The sequence below is a fragment of the Mercurialis annua genome, linkage group LG7 (genome assembly GCF_937616625.2).
Source record: "Mercurialis annua linkage group LG7, ddMerAnnu1.2, whole genome shotgun sequence".
In the NCBI taxonomy this organism is placed as follows: Eukaryota; Viridiplantae; Streptophyta; class Magnoliopsida; order Malpighiales; family Euphorbiaceae; genus Mercurialis; species Mercurialis annua.
Window position 1 is genome coordinate 46886435 of NC_065576.1, and position 17798 is coordinate 46904232.

Below are 17798 nucleotides of genomic sequence, written 5' to 3' on the forward strand. Positions count from 1 at the left end.
AAACCGGAACTTAATGCATCAACATTATTCAAGCTGTAATTCAAAACCATAGCAAAACATTCACATAACAGAACAATCAAAAACATAAATTGTGATTATAAAGTGACATTCAATTATTCTAAGTAATTAAAGCATACACGGATTTTTGACGGACACACCGTCCGTTATATAAGAGCTGCAACTTTTTTACGAGTTGCTAATACTAATATCTCAGTAACGAAGAACATTGCAAACAGAACAGGAAACATGGTGGAAATATCATAGTTGCACTTATTCCTCTTCCTCTGCCTCTTCCAGCCAATTCACAAACGGCTCCAAGGCCTTCACAAAAGTTTGCCTGCAACATTGAAATGCACGTTCGTCAAACAAGACAGCGATAAGATTGGAATTCAAAACTCCATAATTAAAATTCAGACTACCAGTAAAGATTTGCATGATTAAAATGATCAATTACCAATACAAGCTTACATAACTTAACCATCATGCTTACTCAAAAAAAAAAACTTAACCATCATGCAACAAATGGATAAAATGAAGAGCATTCTGATCAGAGACTGTAATACGGAACTGAAATGTTATAGTAGTTTATACCTGCCCTTTGGGTTTGTTCCTTTGCGGAACCAGTGAAGAATGGTATCCTCTGCGAGCACATCCTGATCATAGAGAGACCTCACTATCTCAGGAAAAAGCTTCATCAGCTTAGCATCCTCATAACATTGCATCTGAACCTTGTAGACAAGCTCCAGCTCAAGTTTTCCATTGGTGCAGAAGGTATTCAACAACTCAGCCCATGTTTTCACCTGCAATGCAATACGCAGCTCAAGTAAGACAAAACATTCTTTTTTTTCCCTCGTTCTCAACCGAGTGTTTATCTCATAAAACCGTTGCGCCACTTCATTTTTACAACAAGCCACAACAAGCCGATGAACATTTGCGATAGGAAATTATTTAATTTTTTTATCATTTAAATTTTCACATGACTAAAGCGCTATTGGTTTATTGCACGAATGACATGGCGCAATCAAGGATGCACGGAAACCATATGTAGGGTGAGTTTCCCCGTTTCGGAAACATTTCTGTTTCAAAAACTCTTCGGAAACATTTCGGGCCCGTTTCCGTAAATACTAAAAGTTGGAAACTCATTTCCTAAAAAGAAACCGTTCCCTAAAACGAAACATGTTTCCTAGATAAAAAAAAATCTTAAATAGTTTAAACAAAACTCTGAAAAAGGTTACCAATAAATAAAAGAACCTAATCAATTATCCATACACTTTATAGTTATGGAGTTTATTGATATGTTATATTTGTTATATATACAAATAATTTATCTTATTAATTGTTATTATAGTTCATTTATATGAAAATAAATTCTTATAAATAAAATTTAAAATATAGGAGTATATTTACAAAAATTAAAAGATATAAAATTATATATATACATATATATTATATAATTCTATAACTTTAAATATTAATAAATATACCCTTATATTTTTACTATTTACACGTTTCCCCCACGTTTCCGTTTCCTATATTTTGCAAAAAATCCGTTTCGCCGTTTCCGTGCAACTTAGGGCGCAACGATTGTATTGAATAATATCCCAATCAGAACCAATCAAGTAAAAAGAAATAAATTCCTTTTAATATATTATTCTCAGCAAAAAGGAAACTAGTGTGTTCCCTGACCATACCTGGCGTAACGCTGAATTGGCATTCTGTTGCTGATTCTTCCCAGACCACTGAACAGCATCCATCAGAACATCCCATACGACACGCACAGCCTCAAGGTCTGGAAGTTTAGCATCTTTCACCCGCTGTTTCACACTCTCTATAACTTCAGATATATCAGCTTCTTCTGCTATTTGGGTTGTTAATGCAGATTTCATTTCCTTCAGCTTCACCTCAAATATTTTCTTATCATTGTATTCAACCAAAGGTAATATTCCTTCCTTGCTGAAATAAAAAATTAAGTAGATCTCAATTAACTCTATTCTACAGAGTTATTAGAATCAAGTATGGTAAAACATTTCAAAGAAAGGTAGAAATTAATATCCTCAACTGCAACTGGCAAAGGACAAAAGAAACTAACAAAAGGCCGGATCAAAAAAATTGAGTCAATAATTAGTTTTTGACATTTTCACTTCCTTACTCTAAAACTCTTAAAAGCAACTTACAAACCACAGCAGATTTAACATCTTATACAAATTTCTAACATTATTAGAAGAACAAAAGAGATAAACTCAAATGTGCTTCTAGTTTAAGAACCAGGAAGAAACAAAGAACTGCTCACATGCTAGAGTACAAAATAATGCAAGGCAAATCTTAAAGAGTTGGATGACAGAGTTATTCTAATTGCAGAAATACCAATCAACAAACGTAGACACAGTAGATTGGCCAAATGCTATAAAGGAGAGACGAAGTGTTTCTTTGGGGATTAAAAAAATAACAGCTGTAGTTTCTTTCCGGAAAGATAAAATAATTCTGACCAAAAACAATTAGCATGACCAAATAACAGCTACAAGTATTTAGTTCCAATAAGAAAATTTGCATGAAAAAAAAGCAGAAAAATAAATATTGGGAAGGGAATAAAGCGCACGTGAAATGCTCAGAGAAACCTTCAGCTGAACGCTTTGCAGATGGAAAGAATTCCAGAAGATTTTCCTCCACTTTACCCCGTTTGAGAATTGAAATCAGATCATCGAGGCTATTATCAACCAGATACTCCTTAAAGAAGTCAGTTATGAATGTAAGCACTAGCCCTTTAGCCACAAGGTTATCCTTAAGCAGGGGTTGGAACACCGTCTCTGGTGGGAGCCCAGAGAGTTTCTGCGAGAATGCGAGAGCTGTAAAAATTGCCAATTTCTTCCTTTCATCATCCTCAAAAAGTTCCAGTGACTGCAAGAACTTTCGCATGACATTTTCAAGATTCTTAATGAGAAATGGCCTTCGGCGCAGAATTTTCTGTATGTAGATCACATATGGCAAAGTAATTTCACGCTTAGGCTCAGCATCTAAAATAGAGTAAGTATGACGCTCCCCCTCATCAGGTTTTGTTGTGCCAGGTTGTGTACGGCCTCCTGTGAATACAACCTATGGAAAAAGAATTAAACAGAATCTCAATATATTATACGTGTTTGCGACCAGACAGGAGCTAGCCATCAAATGTAAATCTTAGTCCACTTCACACAAAAAGGACCCTAATTCCCTCCGTATGTATCTGAATTCAAACAGAAAGGAATTAAACTCTACTATAAATTCAAAACTTGCCTCAAAAAAGGTGTCACCGTATCTTGAGAAGTTAAGGTCTGAAGATTCAATGCTCTTGGCAATAAGTTCCTGCACATAATTAATTTTGTTAAGCACAACTACATTAGCATATACGATTTTCACATTATTACATTTGAAAATCAAAATCTAAAGATAAAAAAAGTACCAAATCACCAGCATTATCCAAGTAAATCTGGACCACTGCATCCGCAAATGCTGCAGGGTCCAGAGGGGCTGCAATGTTCCGTTTGCGGGTCTTAATCCGCGTGCCACTGTACGTGGACATAAAATTTAGAAAACATAATTCAACTTTGTGCAAAAAAAATAACAAAAAGGATAAGCATAACCAAGTCAGACATGCTTAACATCTACCATTCACAATTTAATAAAGACATACAAATGAAATATCAGCTAAATAGGCAATCTTAATTTTGAATAATAGCATAAGCATTTCGAGTTCAAATTTCACATTGTGGATGGGTGTGAGACTCGCCACATAATCTAACAAATTGAATTTCACAAGTATTTAACAAGATTAATTAAATCATAACTACAAGAACCTAACATTCCCGGCTGTGAATCAGCTCGGCAATCAATAATTTCATTAAAAAAAGAAACAAAAACCAAATTTCTCCAAATAAAAAGGACTATGGAAATAAATAAACTTGATTAACATTCATAATTATATCACATAAGAAAAAAAGACTTACCCAAGAGTGGGTCTCTCCTTTGAGCTGCAAATAAAACAAAACAACTCAATCAGTAAGTAAACTCAATTACATTTTATATAATTACGACCCAAAATCAAAACTGACCCATTATAATTTTCCATACTGTAATTAGGAACAGATAATCATTGCTGAAATACAATTCCTCAATAACATAGACCCACACAGATCTCATTCAAAAATAGCAAAAACAAATAATTAAAAATCACTCTAAAAATAGCAAAAAAACAAAATCCAAGAAATACCCAAAAAAATCAAGAATAACCCTAAATCGAAAACACCTACACAAGATTAAAAACAACTCCACACCATACCCAATTAAAGATTAAAAAACTAAAAAAGAATGATACCCAGAAAGGGATAAATAATATTAATCGCGATTAAAAGAAACAGATCCACAGAGAAAACTAAATAATTAGCTTATAAACACGAACAAACACAGATTAATAATTACATAAAAAACATTGAAGGGAATTATTGGTAATAATAGATCTGAGTAGATAAAGAAGTAGGACCTCATAAACCGAGATGATTTGGGATCGGAGATTTGAGAGTGCTTCTGATTTAGGTTTGGATAGACAAACGGGAATACAAAGAAAGTGAGAGAGAGAGTGCGATTTTTATTTAATTATGAAGGAAAATGATTTACGGGAAATGAAAAACAAGGAGCGGTGGGTTTGCACTTAAGAGACTGTGATATTCACTTTTCTTTTTAATTATTAATATTATTTAATAAAGAACATAAGAGGGGGAAAAGGTATAAAATGAAGGGTGAACTTTTTCGAAAATGATAATTTAGTATTTTAATAGAAATTTAAATCAATTTGGTGTTTGCATCAGCTAAAATATTAGAATCCGTAGACTAAACCAATCACGTTAGAACACCTCATTAAAATGATGGCAGAATTGTAATAATATTAAATAAAAACATGATAGAAATTTGTGTAGTAATACTTTATCAGCATCTATTTTCAGTGGCTAATTTATATCCATGCAATAAAAATATAAAATAATTAATTTAAGTCGGTATTTTCTTCTGTTGTTTGATTGTCGAATAAGAGTTGTTTTTAACTTTCGCCGAGTATTTGAGTGATATAATTTCCAAATGACTTTTTTTTGTCGGATATTATTTGAAGTTCAAAATGCTAACAGCAGCTGATTATATCGTTGTATCAAATATATGTGAAAAACTAAATTAAATGACTACATAAAAGGTTTTATTGTAAGAAGTTCCATAGCCGATGGTTATTTAACTTTATTAATTATTAAAATAAAACTATTTACAATAAAATATAGATACTTTTATAATAAATACAATTATTTAAACTATCTATATTAAAATATAATATTTTTGAAGTTATTTAAACCATACTTAATCAATTAAGGCTAATATTTATATATTTTAAGTCATTTTAACTCACAAATTGTATAAATGAACGAGTTAAGGAACCATAATGATTGAATTTGAAAGTTAATTGATGAAAAATAAAAAATATCATATCTTTAATTGACTTAAAAACAATAAATAATGTTCTTACTTGATTGAAATAATTAAGTATGAGCTAATTAAGTATGATAAATAAAATTTGAAACTGATTTTTGGCAAACTATAAGTAACAGCTGAATCAAACACAAGGAAGTATGTTATGGTGTTACTTTTTCCTTAATTCGATCTCTTGAAGTAAAAAGTAGTTTAGGTGAGAACACAATTACTATAATATTATTCTACATGGCCTTTCAATAAATAAAGCACAGAACACAACTTCTAAGGTACCGCACAGAAACTTCATTCACTCACGATTCTGCATCTTGCGGATATCACAGAAACTCCTGTTTACATTTTATATTTAAGCCTTTTCCGAGCAACTTAGTTTCTAATAGAAACTGTAACTAAAAAATAGACAAGAGGCCCTAAAATGAAGCAAAATGTTGTCACAATTGCGGTAGCAAGCCCCAGTAATCCAGTTAACACCACAGATATGCCTGAAAGAAAGGCTAAAACCATTGCATAAATGGACCATTCAGTGAACAAGAGAGCATACTGTACCGAACAACCAGCAATATGATCCTTTTCAATTTCAACTCTTGAAGCTCCATAATGGACAAACATTGAGGCAGTTGATAAACCAAATGCCAAGGAACAAGCTACCATATATACTCGAAAACCAAATTTCTGGTTTAACACGGCCATACCTTGATCTTTGCACTCGGTGCAGTACCCAGCAGACATCGTTAAGGCTGCTGCGAATGTGAGAGCTGCAACAATAGTTGCTACAAGTAAGTCAACATCGCCACTTTTCTTAATACAATGAGAAGCATCTTTTTTCTCTAATATCGCCACATGTTTTGCTTCGTTTTCCTTGTTGACACCTCTTCCAGGTTCTTTTCTTTCAGTTTGCTCCGTCTGGCCTTCTCCTCGTGTCCTGTTAGCTTCCGACTGTTCTAAACTTCTTAAGGCACCCCTCGCCTTCAGTTTCCATAATATTTGGGCCTGAAAGGTTATTAAGAACATTATTTGTTTGCATTTCTTCAAATTCAGCCATTTAGTATAAGCAGAGGTACCTTTTTATGTTGTTTAAGCTGTGTACTTGATTTAATAATGTCAAACACAGTGAAGCCTCCCTTGTTTATAGCCCCTTTGTCGACCCTACAATCATTTGCTAACAATTGTAATACTTCGTAGTGTCCTTTAATGGCAGCTGAATGAAAAGGTGTGTTTCCGTCATCATCTTCATGGTTGATTAGATCTGCAAGAACTGGTGTTGATAGGAATATCTTGATTGCATTGCTCTTCCCACTTTCTGCAGCAACATGTACAGCTGTTCCACCTCTATTATCGAGCAACTCGGAAATATCGGGAAATTTTGCAATGAGCATTAGTATTACGTCGTTTTGACCAGCCTCGGCTGAAATGTGAAGAGCAGACATGCCTTCTTTGTTCTTCACATAAGCTAAGGAGGTATCACACTGTAGTAAGAGTTCCACAACTTCTACATTACCCATAAATGCAGCATAATGAAGAGGAATCCACCCAGACTTATCAGCTTCAGCAATTGCAGATGGACACCTCTTTAGCGGGTTTTTGATATTTGGGTGCCTGAAAGGCACCCAAAATTCCAATTCAGTGCCTCTTTCGGAATTAATTCCGAAAGAGTGCCTGGTCCCACATGGTCCGCATTCTAAAAATGCGGACCATGTGGTGTTCCGCATTCTAGGAATGCGGAACACATTAATCAGCTGATTAATGTGTAATCAGCTGATTAAAGAGTGTTCCGCATTCCTAGAATGCGGAACACTCTGACTTTACCGTTGGGAGCTGACAGCTCCCAACGGTAATTAATGTGTTCCGCATTTGACAAATGCGGAACACATTAAATTCCGAAGGCTATAAAAGCCTTCTCCAGCAGGTAAACATTCACAATTTGAAACAAAAAAATACTTAAAACATAAAAGTTCGAGGGAGACGGTTATTATTTTGAGCGGAAAAATCTTGAACCGAGGTGCTTTTATTTCGAATCTATATTTTGGAGCTAAGGAGTTATATTATTTAATACTAATTATTTTGGAGAACTACAAGAGGTTAGTACGTTTAATTATTTTATTTATTGCTTTAAATAATTTTAGTATTTGTAAATATTAGAAATGCATGTATAAATTTAATTATAATAGAAAAATATTAAATTTTAATTATAATTTAGAAATACATGTATAAAAAAGTTTATAATGTAGAAAAATGTTATCTTAGCCTAATAGTTATTTAGAAATGTATGTATAATATAAAAAAATTATTATAGTTTATTAAAATATTGTTAATTGTTAAAAAAATTAATTGTAAATTGTTATTGCATACAATTATATTAGGATATGTTTAATTTAATTTTATAATATTAAAAAAAAATATTAGACATAAAGTAACAGTAATTACAATTGATATGTTAACGCTATTAATTTGAAATTCGCATATTAAATATAACGGTGTCAAAATTTGCTGTTTATTAATTAGAAATGACGAGTCCAAATATATCTTTGTTGATATGGTGTGATGGCCGTATTGTGAGTTCTCCGTGTGGAATAGAATACCACGGGGGTCGTCCGGTTAATATGGCGCTTAGCGAGAGAATGAGTTTCGAGGAATTACAAAATATTTGTAGAAGAGCAGTTTCTACCGACGGGGAAGTAGAAATTTCAAAAATCTACTTTCGGCTTCCAAGAATAGTTGAGGGTGCGATACGGTCGTACTCGTTGTTTTCTGTGGAGAATAACGAGCATGTGTTTGGAATTCTGAACGAGGTCGTGCGGTATCCGCAACTAGAGATTTTGGAATTGTACGTGGAATACGAGGCCGTGGTTCGCAACACGACTTTACTAGATCAGTTGGTCTTAGGTGATTCAAGCGGGTCTGAGAGGGGTAGTGGTGAAGAGGAAGAAGAGGAAGAAGAGGATTTCTACGACAGCAACGAAGAGGATGTCGAGGAAGACTTAGGAGCAGATTCGCAATATGAGTCGCAACTTCCTGAGCATGTAAGAACGGCGGATCTTTGCGACTTTGACGTCGCCCCGGAGGCTGATGAAAAGATTATGTGGGATCCTGGGATGGAATTCCGAGTAGGGATGGTATTCCCAAATCGCGATGCCGTCCGAGCTTGTGCGACTACTTATTCGGTCGGGGTGGGAAGGGAGTTCAAGGGTCGCCGGACTACCAACTCCACAATAGTGTTGGCTTGCAGGCAGAACCCTGTATGTAAATGGTGGCTGCGCGCTACACTTCTGCAAGCAACTCAGACGTGGACGTTGACAAAATATATTGGCCCGCACACGTGCAATCAGCTGTTACCTGATCCAAACCATCAGAATTTTGGGTCTGTTGCAATCGCAGACTATATCAAGGGTCAAGTAAAGCTGCAACGTGATATACGGATCGATACCCTCAGAGCTGGAATTTGGCAACAAGTTGGAGTTAGGCCTCCGTATAAACGAACCTGGAATGCAAAGGAAAAGGCAATAGCTGATGTTTACGGTGGCTGGTATGAATCATTTGGTATGGTTCACAAGTTCATGAACGAGATGATGCATGTCAACCCTGGATCTTTCTGGGATGCAGAAGGTATACGTAATAACTCTAATTTGTTATATAACGAGTTGCTTCAAGCAATAATTCTAATTTTGTTGAACTTGTGATTTGTAGGCGCTGAGGTGTACACCGACGGGATCCTTCAGCCGAAAGTCGTAACGTTCATCCGAATGTTCTGGACTTTCAAACCGACAATTGAAGGGTTTCGTTTTTGCAAGCCAGTTTTGTTCGTCGACGGTACTCATTTGTATGGCAAATACAAAATGACCTTGTTGATCGCGTCGGCAATCGATGGGAACAGTCACATCATGCCACTGGCATTTGCACTTGTTGAATCTGAAAGTACTGCCAGTTATGAGTACTTTTTTGAACATTTGCGTGAGCACGTGATTTGCGAAAGGAAGGTGGCCATTATATCTGATCGGCATGCTGGAATATTGTCGGTTCTGAAGCGTCCTGAATGGGCCGGTGTCGCCCACAAGTTTTGCATCAGACATTTCTGTAGTAATTTTCAGACCAAGTTTAGGAATAAGGTTTTGAAGAAGCTGGCGGATAAAGCAGGTAATGATTTTATACGAGTCATTATAAACGCTACATAGGTTATTATTATGCGCTAATATTATGGTTTGCCACATAGGCCGAGCATATCAGAAGCACAAGTATAAACGCTACATGGCAGCGATCGAGGTTAGAAGCCCAGAAGCGTATGCATGGCTGACTAAGCAAGAAAAGCGGCCTAAAGAAAAGTGGACAAGGGTGTATGACAAAAAAGGGCAACGACACAATGTGATGACAACTAACTATGCTGAGTCTGTCAACGCGACACTGAAGAATATAAGGGGGCTTCCGATCACATCAATGCTTGAGGCAATTTTTGCTCGGATGGTTAAAATGTTCGACACGCGTTGGAAGACGTATGAGGAGTTGATTGCTACAAACGTTCACTACACCCCAATATGCATCCAACTACTGAAGCAGAGGGGGGAGAAGGCCCGTTTTCATACAAGTCAGACGTACGACCGTTCTACGATGACATGCAAAGTGGAAACTAGGAAGAACCACTCAAATGGGAGAGGAGGAAATACCCATACGGTAAATCTTCAGCATAAGAAATGCACGTGCGGTAAATTCCAGCAATTTAAGTTGCCCTGCTCTCATGCTATGGCCGTTTGTGCGAAGGAGAAGCTGAACCCTCTTGAGTTTGTGCATTGGCATTACCAGACCAAGTTTGCAATTCAATGCTGGAACACTCCATTTAAAGTGTTACGTGCCGGCACATACTGGAAGAAGTCCGGCGTAGGCGAACCCCACTTCATTCCAAACCCTGAATGGCGTCGACAAAGAGGGCGTCCAGTCAACCAGCGCTTCAGGAACGAGATGGATCAGGAATACAGGGAAGATCTGAGTCCTAACTGGTGTAGTAGATGTTGTCGCCGGGGTCACAATGCAAATGATTGTACCAATCCTATCCGAGATGAGTAGATTATGACTGTTATCGTGTAATAGACAGGAAGTAGTTATGACTGTTATTGTATTTGTGATGACTGTTATTGTATTTGTGATGATTGTTATTGTTTTAATGAATGTTACTTTAGTAATGTATTATTCTTATGAATCTCCTTTTAGTAATTCTTACGAATATCATTCACTAATGTATTATTCTTATGAATGTTTGTTGTAATTTTTAATAACTGTTGTATGTATTTGTTATTTCAGCTATGGCTGAACGTCGGGACTACTACACTCCTGGGCCGTTGGTGCCAGACGTTCTGACAATGCAGGACGATCACAGATCCTCGGTTATTTGGGATAACCAGGTAAAATCTTGTTTTTTATTGTCCTAATTTGGTTATAATTTTTAGTGTCATAATTTTTATATAATTTTTATATTTTCAGGGCGACGAGTCTTCCTTAGGGTCACGTTCGAGCGCCAGACTTACTCCATTTCACGAGCTAGATTCTCGCATCAGGAATGGGATTATTCAGACTGGCATGTCTGGTTTTCTAGCGATGCGCCAGTTTCCAGTTGACTTGTGCCTTATCACAGCTCTTGTGGAGAGGTGGAGACCAGAGACACACACGTTTTGGTTTCCAGAGGGCGAGTGTACTATCACGCTGCCGGACGTGGCCATCCTGACAGGGCTCCCAGTGGATGGGACGCCAGTTACCGGACCTCGTATACGGGATTGGAACACGGTGTCTGTTCCTCTTTTAGGGAGGCAGTTAGAGGTCAGCCGTCCCCGTAAACCGGGGTCCTCGTGGGTCAGTGGTTCTTGGTTGTCAGCCCAGTTTGGTGGTTGGACGGTATTGCCTGCGGGTGCTACAGAGGATCAGGTTGACCAGGCGGTTCGAGGTTACCTTTGGGCTGCTTTACAGGGTCTGTGCTTTCCGGACTTGAACAGCGGCCACTTGGGCGTGAGGATTCTTCCGCATCTGGCGGATTTAGGCCACTTGCGCGATATTAGCTGGGGATCGGCTGTTCTGGCGTATTTGTACCACGAGCTATGCCTCTGCGCCTCTGCTTCGGCGGACAGACAGAACATCGGGGGCGCCGTGTGGATTCTACAGCTCTGGGCTTACGAGCGACTTAGGCCATTGCGACCCCGTTTGGCCGACTTTGATGTCACGGGGGGGATTGCCTTTGGGTGACAGGTACATTTTTCGTATGAAGTTATCTTAATTTTACGTTTTTCAGTACACTTAAAATATAATTTAATAATATGTGCAGATGGGGGGGTCCCAGACAGCGGGAGCGGGGGACACCACGAGTTCCCAGACACTCAGTTTCTCACTTCAGACTGTTATTGGACGGGCTGCGTTACGACGATGTAAGTTTCATATTTTTTTTTGAATTTAACTAACGTCCTGACAAATGTTAACTAACTTTCTAATTTACGTGCGCAGATCGTTTGGCAGCCATACTCCGACGACGTTCTCCAGTCCATCCCACAGATGTACCTGACAGGGCGACATATTTGGCGTGCCCGAGTGCCAATGATCTACTATCACATCGTGGAGTGGCACCAGCCGGATAGGGTTCTGCAGCAGTTCGGCTTACAGCAGCCCATTCCCCTGCCTGCTATGCAAGATCGGCGCCTTCATAACATCCAGTATCAGGGGAACTACAACTTTGATGAACTGCTCTCAGATTACATTCAGATTTGGAACAACAGAGCGGCTTACGTTGTTCAGGGTTACCAGCTCCAGCGTCCACCTCACTACCATTCAGCGTATATGGAGTGGTTTCGGAGCCGCAGCCGGCGTTGGATTACCCATGAGGGCGCAGCGGCCGGACAGAGTGTACGTATTTATTTTATTATTAAATTTCTCTTATTATTGTATACACTGACAATTTGTTTTTTTGATGTAAACAGCGCGACACTTTCGAGATGATCGCCCTTCAGAGAGAGGCGCGTGCGTCTAGGATTGGGACTGCTGCACGCAGTTCTCAATTAGCTTACGGAGAGGAGCGCCGTGACGTCACACTGCCCCCACCAGAGCCAGCAGTTCCGGCTTACGTACTACCTCCTCTTCCTCCCCTGACCATCGATCTGGCTCACATCAGGGGAGCGCGTAGACGGCAGCCTAGAGCCGCCCCGCCTCGCGAGCGCCCGGCAGACCCTATCCCCCCACCGGTCTACTTCCACTTCGATCCGACAGCCACCACATAGAGACGGGGGGAGTACTATGGCCCGACTCAGTACTACGGTTCCACTTCCACTTCAGCATCACAGCCTCCGTGGCATCAGACCTATTTCCCACAGGTTTCATGTCATTTATAATTTAATTTATTGCTTTTTTAACTCGTAGTTAAATATATATTTTAAATGTTGCGTTTTTAACTTTGTATTTCAGGGACCCCAGGTATCATCGTATCAGGTCCCGCCTTCGTCGATGCCGTTTTTTGAGCCGTCGTACGGACAGACAGCATATACCACTTCTCTGGGCACACCACCGGCGTCTCAGTTCCAGCAGGCCACACCACCGGCGTCTCAGTTCCGGCAGGCCACACCACCGGCGTCTCCGTTTCGGCAGACCACACCACCGCCGTTTGCTGCATCAGATCAGTATTACCGTCCAGCGCCATATACAGATGCTCAACCGTTCACGTCTTTCGATCAGTGTTACCGTCCCACGATGCCTTCGGATGATCAGCCGTCGACGTCACATTCGCGGCCATCTTCTTCTCACCAGGCCCAGGATCCATCACAGCTACATTTTACACTGTCAGAGTCATGGTTATTCGGTCCGGAGATCGGTTCAGAGGCGTACGAGGAGCTTTTATCACGACCGGATCTCACACCTCCATCTTTTAGACTCCTACCGCCCACACAGGAGGAGACCGGTACTGCACCACCAGCAGCAGACGTTCAGCATTCAGCTCAGGACGAGGACGCCACCGACAGCGGCGAGAGCCCTCCGGTACCCAGACAGTTTCACTCGATCACAGACAGCTCGCGGCACCGACAAGAGACTCACGGTTTGAGGATACAGAGACCGAGGACTCGTAGATATGAGGATTAGATTTCATATTTTTCTTTATTTATCGATTTTTGTATTTTAGTATATGTTGTATGTTTACTATATTATGTATATTATATTCGTGTGTTATAATTGTTATAATTTTTCCGTCGTCTCTTAGAGGACAAGAATCCATTCGGAAACTCAAAATCAGTTTGTTGTTCTGTAATGAGAGTGAATGAGGTGTGTTTATTTTAGAGACTAAGTTATATATGCAAAACCAAGGCTCAGAGATACAAATTAAGTGACCTACATGCGGTAGTTGGCTCCGGTACCCAGATATTTTCAATTTGTTAAAATTAGTACTTAAATCAAACAAGCATTTAAATCGATTTTTAATATATCATTTGATAACATTGTATTTAATTTATAGTGTTTATAAAAAAAATTAAACTCCATTGTTTTTTTTTTAAAAAGTTCAGCAATGATTGGGCACTAAATGCCCAATCATTGCAGTCCCAATGATTGGGGAGACAAAACTGTCTCCCCAATCATTGGGGAAGCACGTTCCGCATTCCTAGAATGCGGAACGTGCTTAAGCAGCTGATTAACTTTGTTAATCAGCTGCTGCCCTTGTTCCGCATTCTAGGAATGCGGAACCCCATTCGTTCCGCATTCCTAGAATGCGGAACGAGTGGGACCAGGCACTCTTTCGGAATTAATTCCGAAAGAGGCACTGAATTGGAAATTTGGGTGCCTTTCAGGCACCCAAATATCAAAAACCCCTCTTTAGCACCTCAATTATGAAATCTGAGAGAAAAATCATATCGATCCAGTCAGTTCACATAAAAAATGATGTTCTTGAATAAAATTGTTATGAGCAAAGGGTCATCGCGGTCCGTGAACTTGTGCGTCGGTATCAATTAACTCACACTTAGCAATTTTAATTAATTAGGGACAATGCTCTCTAAAATTTAGGTCATTTAACCTCCACATTGTACAAAATGAATGTCTTCACAGGCCGCGATGATCCAATTTGGGAGTTAATCGGCCTAAAATTAGAGAATATTGTCCATAATTGTTTAATTTGCTAAGTGTGAGTTAATTAACCCCGACTCACAAATTCTGGGACCGGAATGACCCTTTGTTTAAATTGTTATTCATGAAAATTAACAAAAATATGACAAAACTATAATTGTCCAGGGGAAGGTGTTTTACCTGCTCCAATAAAGCTGAACTTGTAAGATTGTTTAATTTGTAAACACTTACAAGCAGCAGGAAGGAGTTGGTTTGCATACAGGAAAATGATCCTCAAGTACATAGCAATAATGCTTACAACCATTTCTGTCACCACAAAGAGGAGCCCTACAAACCATATATTGAGAGCCCATACTTAGTCAAAATGAAAATTAATCCAACATTTAATAGCAACAGGAAATTAAAAACTCGTTCAAGAAAGATATTGCCTGAAATTGTCTTTGAAAATACAAAGAAAATGCATAATCCAGAGACCAACAAGATGCAGTATCTCATTTCCCGAGAGAGTTGTATATTGATGATAGGGTGATCCGACGGCCGGTTCGTTAAGAACCAACTGAATTAACGGAAATTATCTCTTTAACCGAACCAACCAAATTATCAATTTTAACCGAAACTGCTTAACCTGAACTAATCAAATCTTTAAAATACAAAACCAAACCGACCAAGTGAGTAGCTTGATTCGGTTAAATGGATAAAAAAAAAGAATAATAATTAAAAATAAATAAACATATAAAACATTCTATTAATTTGTTAACCAATTTTTTAAAAAATTTCACCATAACCGAACCAATATTTTGTATTGGCTGAACCAAAATAACCAAAACTTTAACCAAACTTGACCAAAATAGATAGGTTAAATCGGAACCGTTTCCTCATCCCTAATTGGTGAAATGAGGCATAAAATTCAGATACTAGAGTTGCATAGTGCAAAACTCAAGCTCCATCTACGGGTCACTTAAGTCCAAGAGGAACTTACTCTTGTCAGCTCGAATGATGGCCGCATGCAAAACATTCATACTGCTCCTACCTTTATAGGAGCACATAGGAGCAGCTTCAAGAATAAGGCAAGCAATTTTGTAAAACTTTCTATCCACAGCCAGGAAAAGTGAAGAATCTCCAGCCTTGTTCACAAATTGAGACAATTCAGGGTCTTCCTTAATCAGCAAATTGACAACTTCAAAGTGCCCATTCCGCACAGCCTCATGCAAAGCATTATCATTGTCCAGATTTTGCATCCTCAGCAACTCCTTCTCCACTTCAACTTCTACAAGTTTTGCACAGTTAATCAGAAGTTGAGTCATCTGGAAATTCCCCAATCTTGCAGCAATATGAAGTGGAGAATCACCTTTTGAGTTAGTCTGATGCAAAAGCAGGGGACATATAGCAATGATCTTTTCTGCAGTCCGTATTTTTCCAAGTTTTGCTGCAATATGAAGAATGGAGTTTTTGTGGCCATAGATCACCTGAAATAAACTGAATGAATCAACATCTCCAAGATTCTCAAAGAAACTTTGATCTCCACAAATTGCAGCTTGATATAATTTAGGATCCATCACTAGTTATTTTTGACCAAGCTAGCGATTGAGCAGGCACTAACAAAATTATACTGGCAATAGAGAAATAAAAGAAACTCAGTATTTGAGTATGTGATACGTGCCTTTCTTTCACCAATATCACACTCAAATGTTTCAAAGTTTCTTTGTACTAGATTATTTTATAAAGTAGGATAGAAATACCGTCACATCCACACCAAAACAGCTTTCCATCTCCTTTCAAAGATCAGCAGGCTTTGTCTTGTTCTCTGTCTATAGATAATTTTAACAGATAGTGAAATAGATTAAAATTATAATTGTTTTCGCTTTCTCACAAAAAAAAATTCAGGCTATCGCTTTCAAGACCACTTCTTTCTGTAGATTTTCTAATCATTAAGTATGAGCAACACAACATGTAAAAAATGCCTTAAACTTTAGACAAATCATTTTATGCATGCCTTGTCTTCAAGAACTAATAAAGAACCATGTCAGAAAGCTTAACCTTACATTGGCACAAGATACACCTTAAAAAATCAGCAGAATACATACTTGAATTCAGTCAATAGGTTGGCATATCATATGTAATCGAAATTATCAACTCAAACAGCATAATCTCTAAACTCTACCTTAAATGCACAAATTGCATTGATTACGTAACAAATACAACAGCAAAAGCATACAATTTAGCTCGCTTAAAACAAAAATCAATAGAGCACTATTCACGGTGCTTATCTCTCTACTCTGATTAGAACAGTTATGATCTAGGTAGTACGGACACTTCATTCAATTAACGTTTCTCGTTTCTGGAACGAGTCGGACACTTTTTCGGACACGAAATTTCACTTTTAACATAGGAAACTTTAAAGTAACATCGTTTCTCCATGTCTGTGTCGTGCTACCTAGTTTATGATTACCTTGAAGCTGGGCTCTAGCCTCTAAATTACTAGTAATTCAAGGAACCGAAAGAAATTTACAAACATAATCCAGCTCAATTACATATTTGAAGATGATTAAGTACAGAAAAATGGGAACTTCAATATTTCTTAAAACGATTCATTCAGGACATTAATCAAACACATAACAAGCACGAAATATACCAAATATTTTATTCATGAAAATTAATTCCACAATAAAACTTGCAACTCCAAACAAAAATTGTGAAGAAAACATTAAAATACAAAAATGGATTCAAATTAAAACTGAAACTAGAAAAAAAAAACTAACATCTATTATTTTACTTCGCTAATAAACCCTCCTTGAGTTTCCATTGTGGTGTCCAATATAACTGAATCACCGCCGTTAGTTGACGGGAGCTGCTGTTGCGGCGGTTCAGTGTTCATTAACTGCTCCATGTCTCTTACTCTCGTTTTTATCACACTCGTTACTAAAACTGCAGCAGAAATAACAAGAAAATAAACGGAATTCATTAGAACTAACAGTGATGAGATGGTAAATTGAAAAATTTGAGAGCTGGTGAGTTTGATAGTTTACTGCCGGCAGTGCCGATCGTCCATAGCCAGAGGATCTTAAGACCAGGACTCGTCTCTCTCGCCATTTTCTTTCAAGCAAGCAAAAACTCGCTCGCACTTTTTCTCGAGTTTTTTCTATTAACTCAGTGAGTGAGTCTTGGCGCGGTGTGACCTGGTTAACACAGTGTTTTTAAGAATCGAACCGCTGGTTAAATCAGTAATGGCCATT

At 38.2% G+C, this 17798-nt stretch overlaps 4 protein-coding genes across 9 annotated transcripts; 2 read left to right on the top strand and 2 right to left on the bottom strand.

The window, feature by feature from the left end:
• Positions 1-65: 65 nt before the first annotated feature.
• Positions 66-4674, bottom strand: LOC126656046 (uncharacterized). Its single transcript, XM_050350499.2, has 8 exons — positions 4511-4674; positions 3978-4001; positions 3434-3539; positions 3268-3336; positions 2597-3090; positions 1692-1953; positions 592-800; positions 66-337 (listed from the first exon to the last, which is right to left on the bottom strand). The coding sequence occupies exons 1-8, from the start codon at positions 4513-4515 to the stop codon at positions 271-273; spliced, it is 1236 nt and encodes a 411-aa protein (XP_050206456.1). The 5' UTR covers positions 4516-4674; the 3' UTR covers positions 66-270.
• A 1013-nt stretch (positions 4675-5687) lies between these two features.
• LOC126654527 (ankyrin repeat-containing protein ITN1-like) lies at positions 5688-17794 on the bottom strand. Of its 6 annotated transcripts, XM_056106508.1 has the most exons (9): positions 17592-17791; positions 17325-17490; positions 16305-16373; positions 15914-16031; positions 15545-15832; positions 14746-14892; positions 14312-14337; positions 6558-7061; positions 5688-6486 (listed from the first exon to the last, which is right to left on the bottom strand). In XM_056106508.1, the coding sequence occupies exons 3-9, from the start codon at positions 16332-16334 to the stop codon at positions 5863-5865; spliced, it is 1737 nt and encodes a 578-aa protein (XP_055962483.1). In that variant the 5' UTR covers positions 16335-16373; positions 17325-17490; positions 17592-17791; the 3' UTR covers positions 5688-5862. The 6 variants fall into 6 exon arrangements, with proteins under 6 accessions (XP_055962483.1, XP_055962482.1, XP_050204373.1 ...); XM_056106507.1 differs by having other exon boundaries at positions 15914-16373; positions 17592-17793; XM_050348416.2 differs by having other exon boundaries at positions 15545-16031; positions 17592-17792.
• Positions 7899-11692, top strand: LOC126654528 (uncharacterized). Its single transcript, XM_056106510.1, has 3 exons — positions 7899-9099; positions 9181-10883; positions 10963-11692. Exons 1-2 carry the CDS (start codon positions 8001-8003, stop codon positions 9663-9665), a joined length of 1584 nt encoding a protein of 527 aa, XP_055962485.1. The 5' UTR covers positions 7899-8000; the 3' UTR covers positions 9666-10883; positions 10963-11692.
• LOC126654530 (serine/threonine-protein phosphatase 7 long form homolog) lies at positions 11761-13839 on the top strand. Its single transcript, XM_050348422.2, has 4 exons — positions 11761-11894; positions 11971-12366; positions 12441-12830; positions 12922-13839. Exons 1-3 carry the CDS (start codon positions 11787-11789, stop codon positions 12735-12737), a joined length of 801 nt encoding a protein of 266 aa, XP_050204379.1. The 5' UTR covers positions 11761-11786; the 3' UTR covers positions 12738-12830; positions 12922-13839.
• Positions 17795-17798: the final 4 nt, after the last annotated feature.

Excerpts from the sequence above, each read along its gene's own strand:
- LOC126656046 (XM_050350499.2), bottom strand. Across the intron at positions 3,091-3,267 it reads ACGGTGACACCTTTTTTGAG|GTTGTATTCACAGGAGGCCG; the intron begins GCAAGTTTTGAA and ends CTTTTTCCATAG. Across the intron at positions 801-1,691 it reads CCAATTCAGCGTTACGCCAG|GTGAAAACATGGGCTGAGTT; the intron begins GTATGGTCAGGG and ends ATTGCATTGCAG.
- LOC126654528 (XM_056106510.1), top strand. The coding sequence starts at position 8,001 with ATGACGAGTCCAAATATATCTTTGTTGATATGGTGTGATGGCCGTATT. Across the intron at positions 9,100-9,180 it reads ATCTTTCTGGGATGCAGAAG|GCGCTGAGGTGTACACCGAC; the intron begins GTATACGTAATA and ends TGTGATTTGTAG.
- LOC126654530 (XM_050348422.2), top strand. The coding sequence starts at position 11,787 with ATGTGCAGATGGGGGGGTCCCAGACAGCGGGAGCGGGGGACACCACGA. Across the intron at positions 11,895-11,970 it reads ACGGGCTGCGTTACGACGAT|ATCGTTTGGCAGCCATACTC; the intron begins GTAAGTTTCATA and ends TTACGTGCGCAG. Across the intron at positions 12,367-12,440 it reads GCGCAGCGGCCGGACAGAGT|CGCGACACTTTCGAGATGAT; the intron begins GTACGTATTTAT and ends TGATGTAAACAG.
- LOC126654527 (XM_050348413.2), bottom strand. The coding sequence starts at position 16,121 with ATGGATCCTAAATTATATCAAGCTGCAATTTGTGGAGATCAAAGTTTC. Across the intron at positions 7,062-14,311 it reads TAATTGAGGTGCTAAAGAGG|TGTCCATCTGCAATTGCTGA; the intron begins GGTTTTTGATAT and ends CCGCTAAAGAGG. Across the intron at positions 6,487-6,557 it reads AGCTTAAACAACATAAAAAG|GCCCAAATATTATGGAAACT; the intron begins GTACCTCTGCTT and ends ATAACCTTTCAG.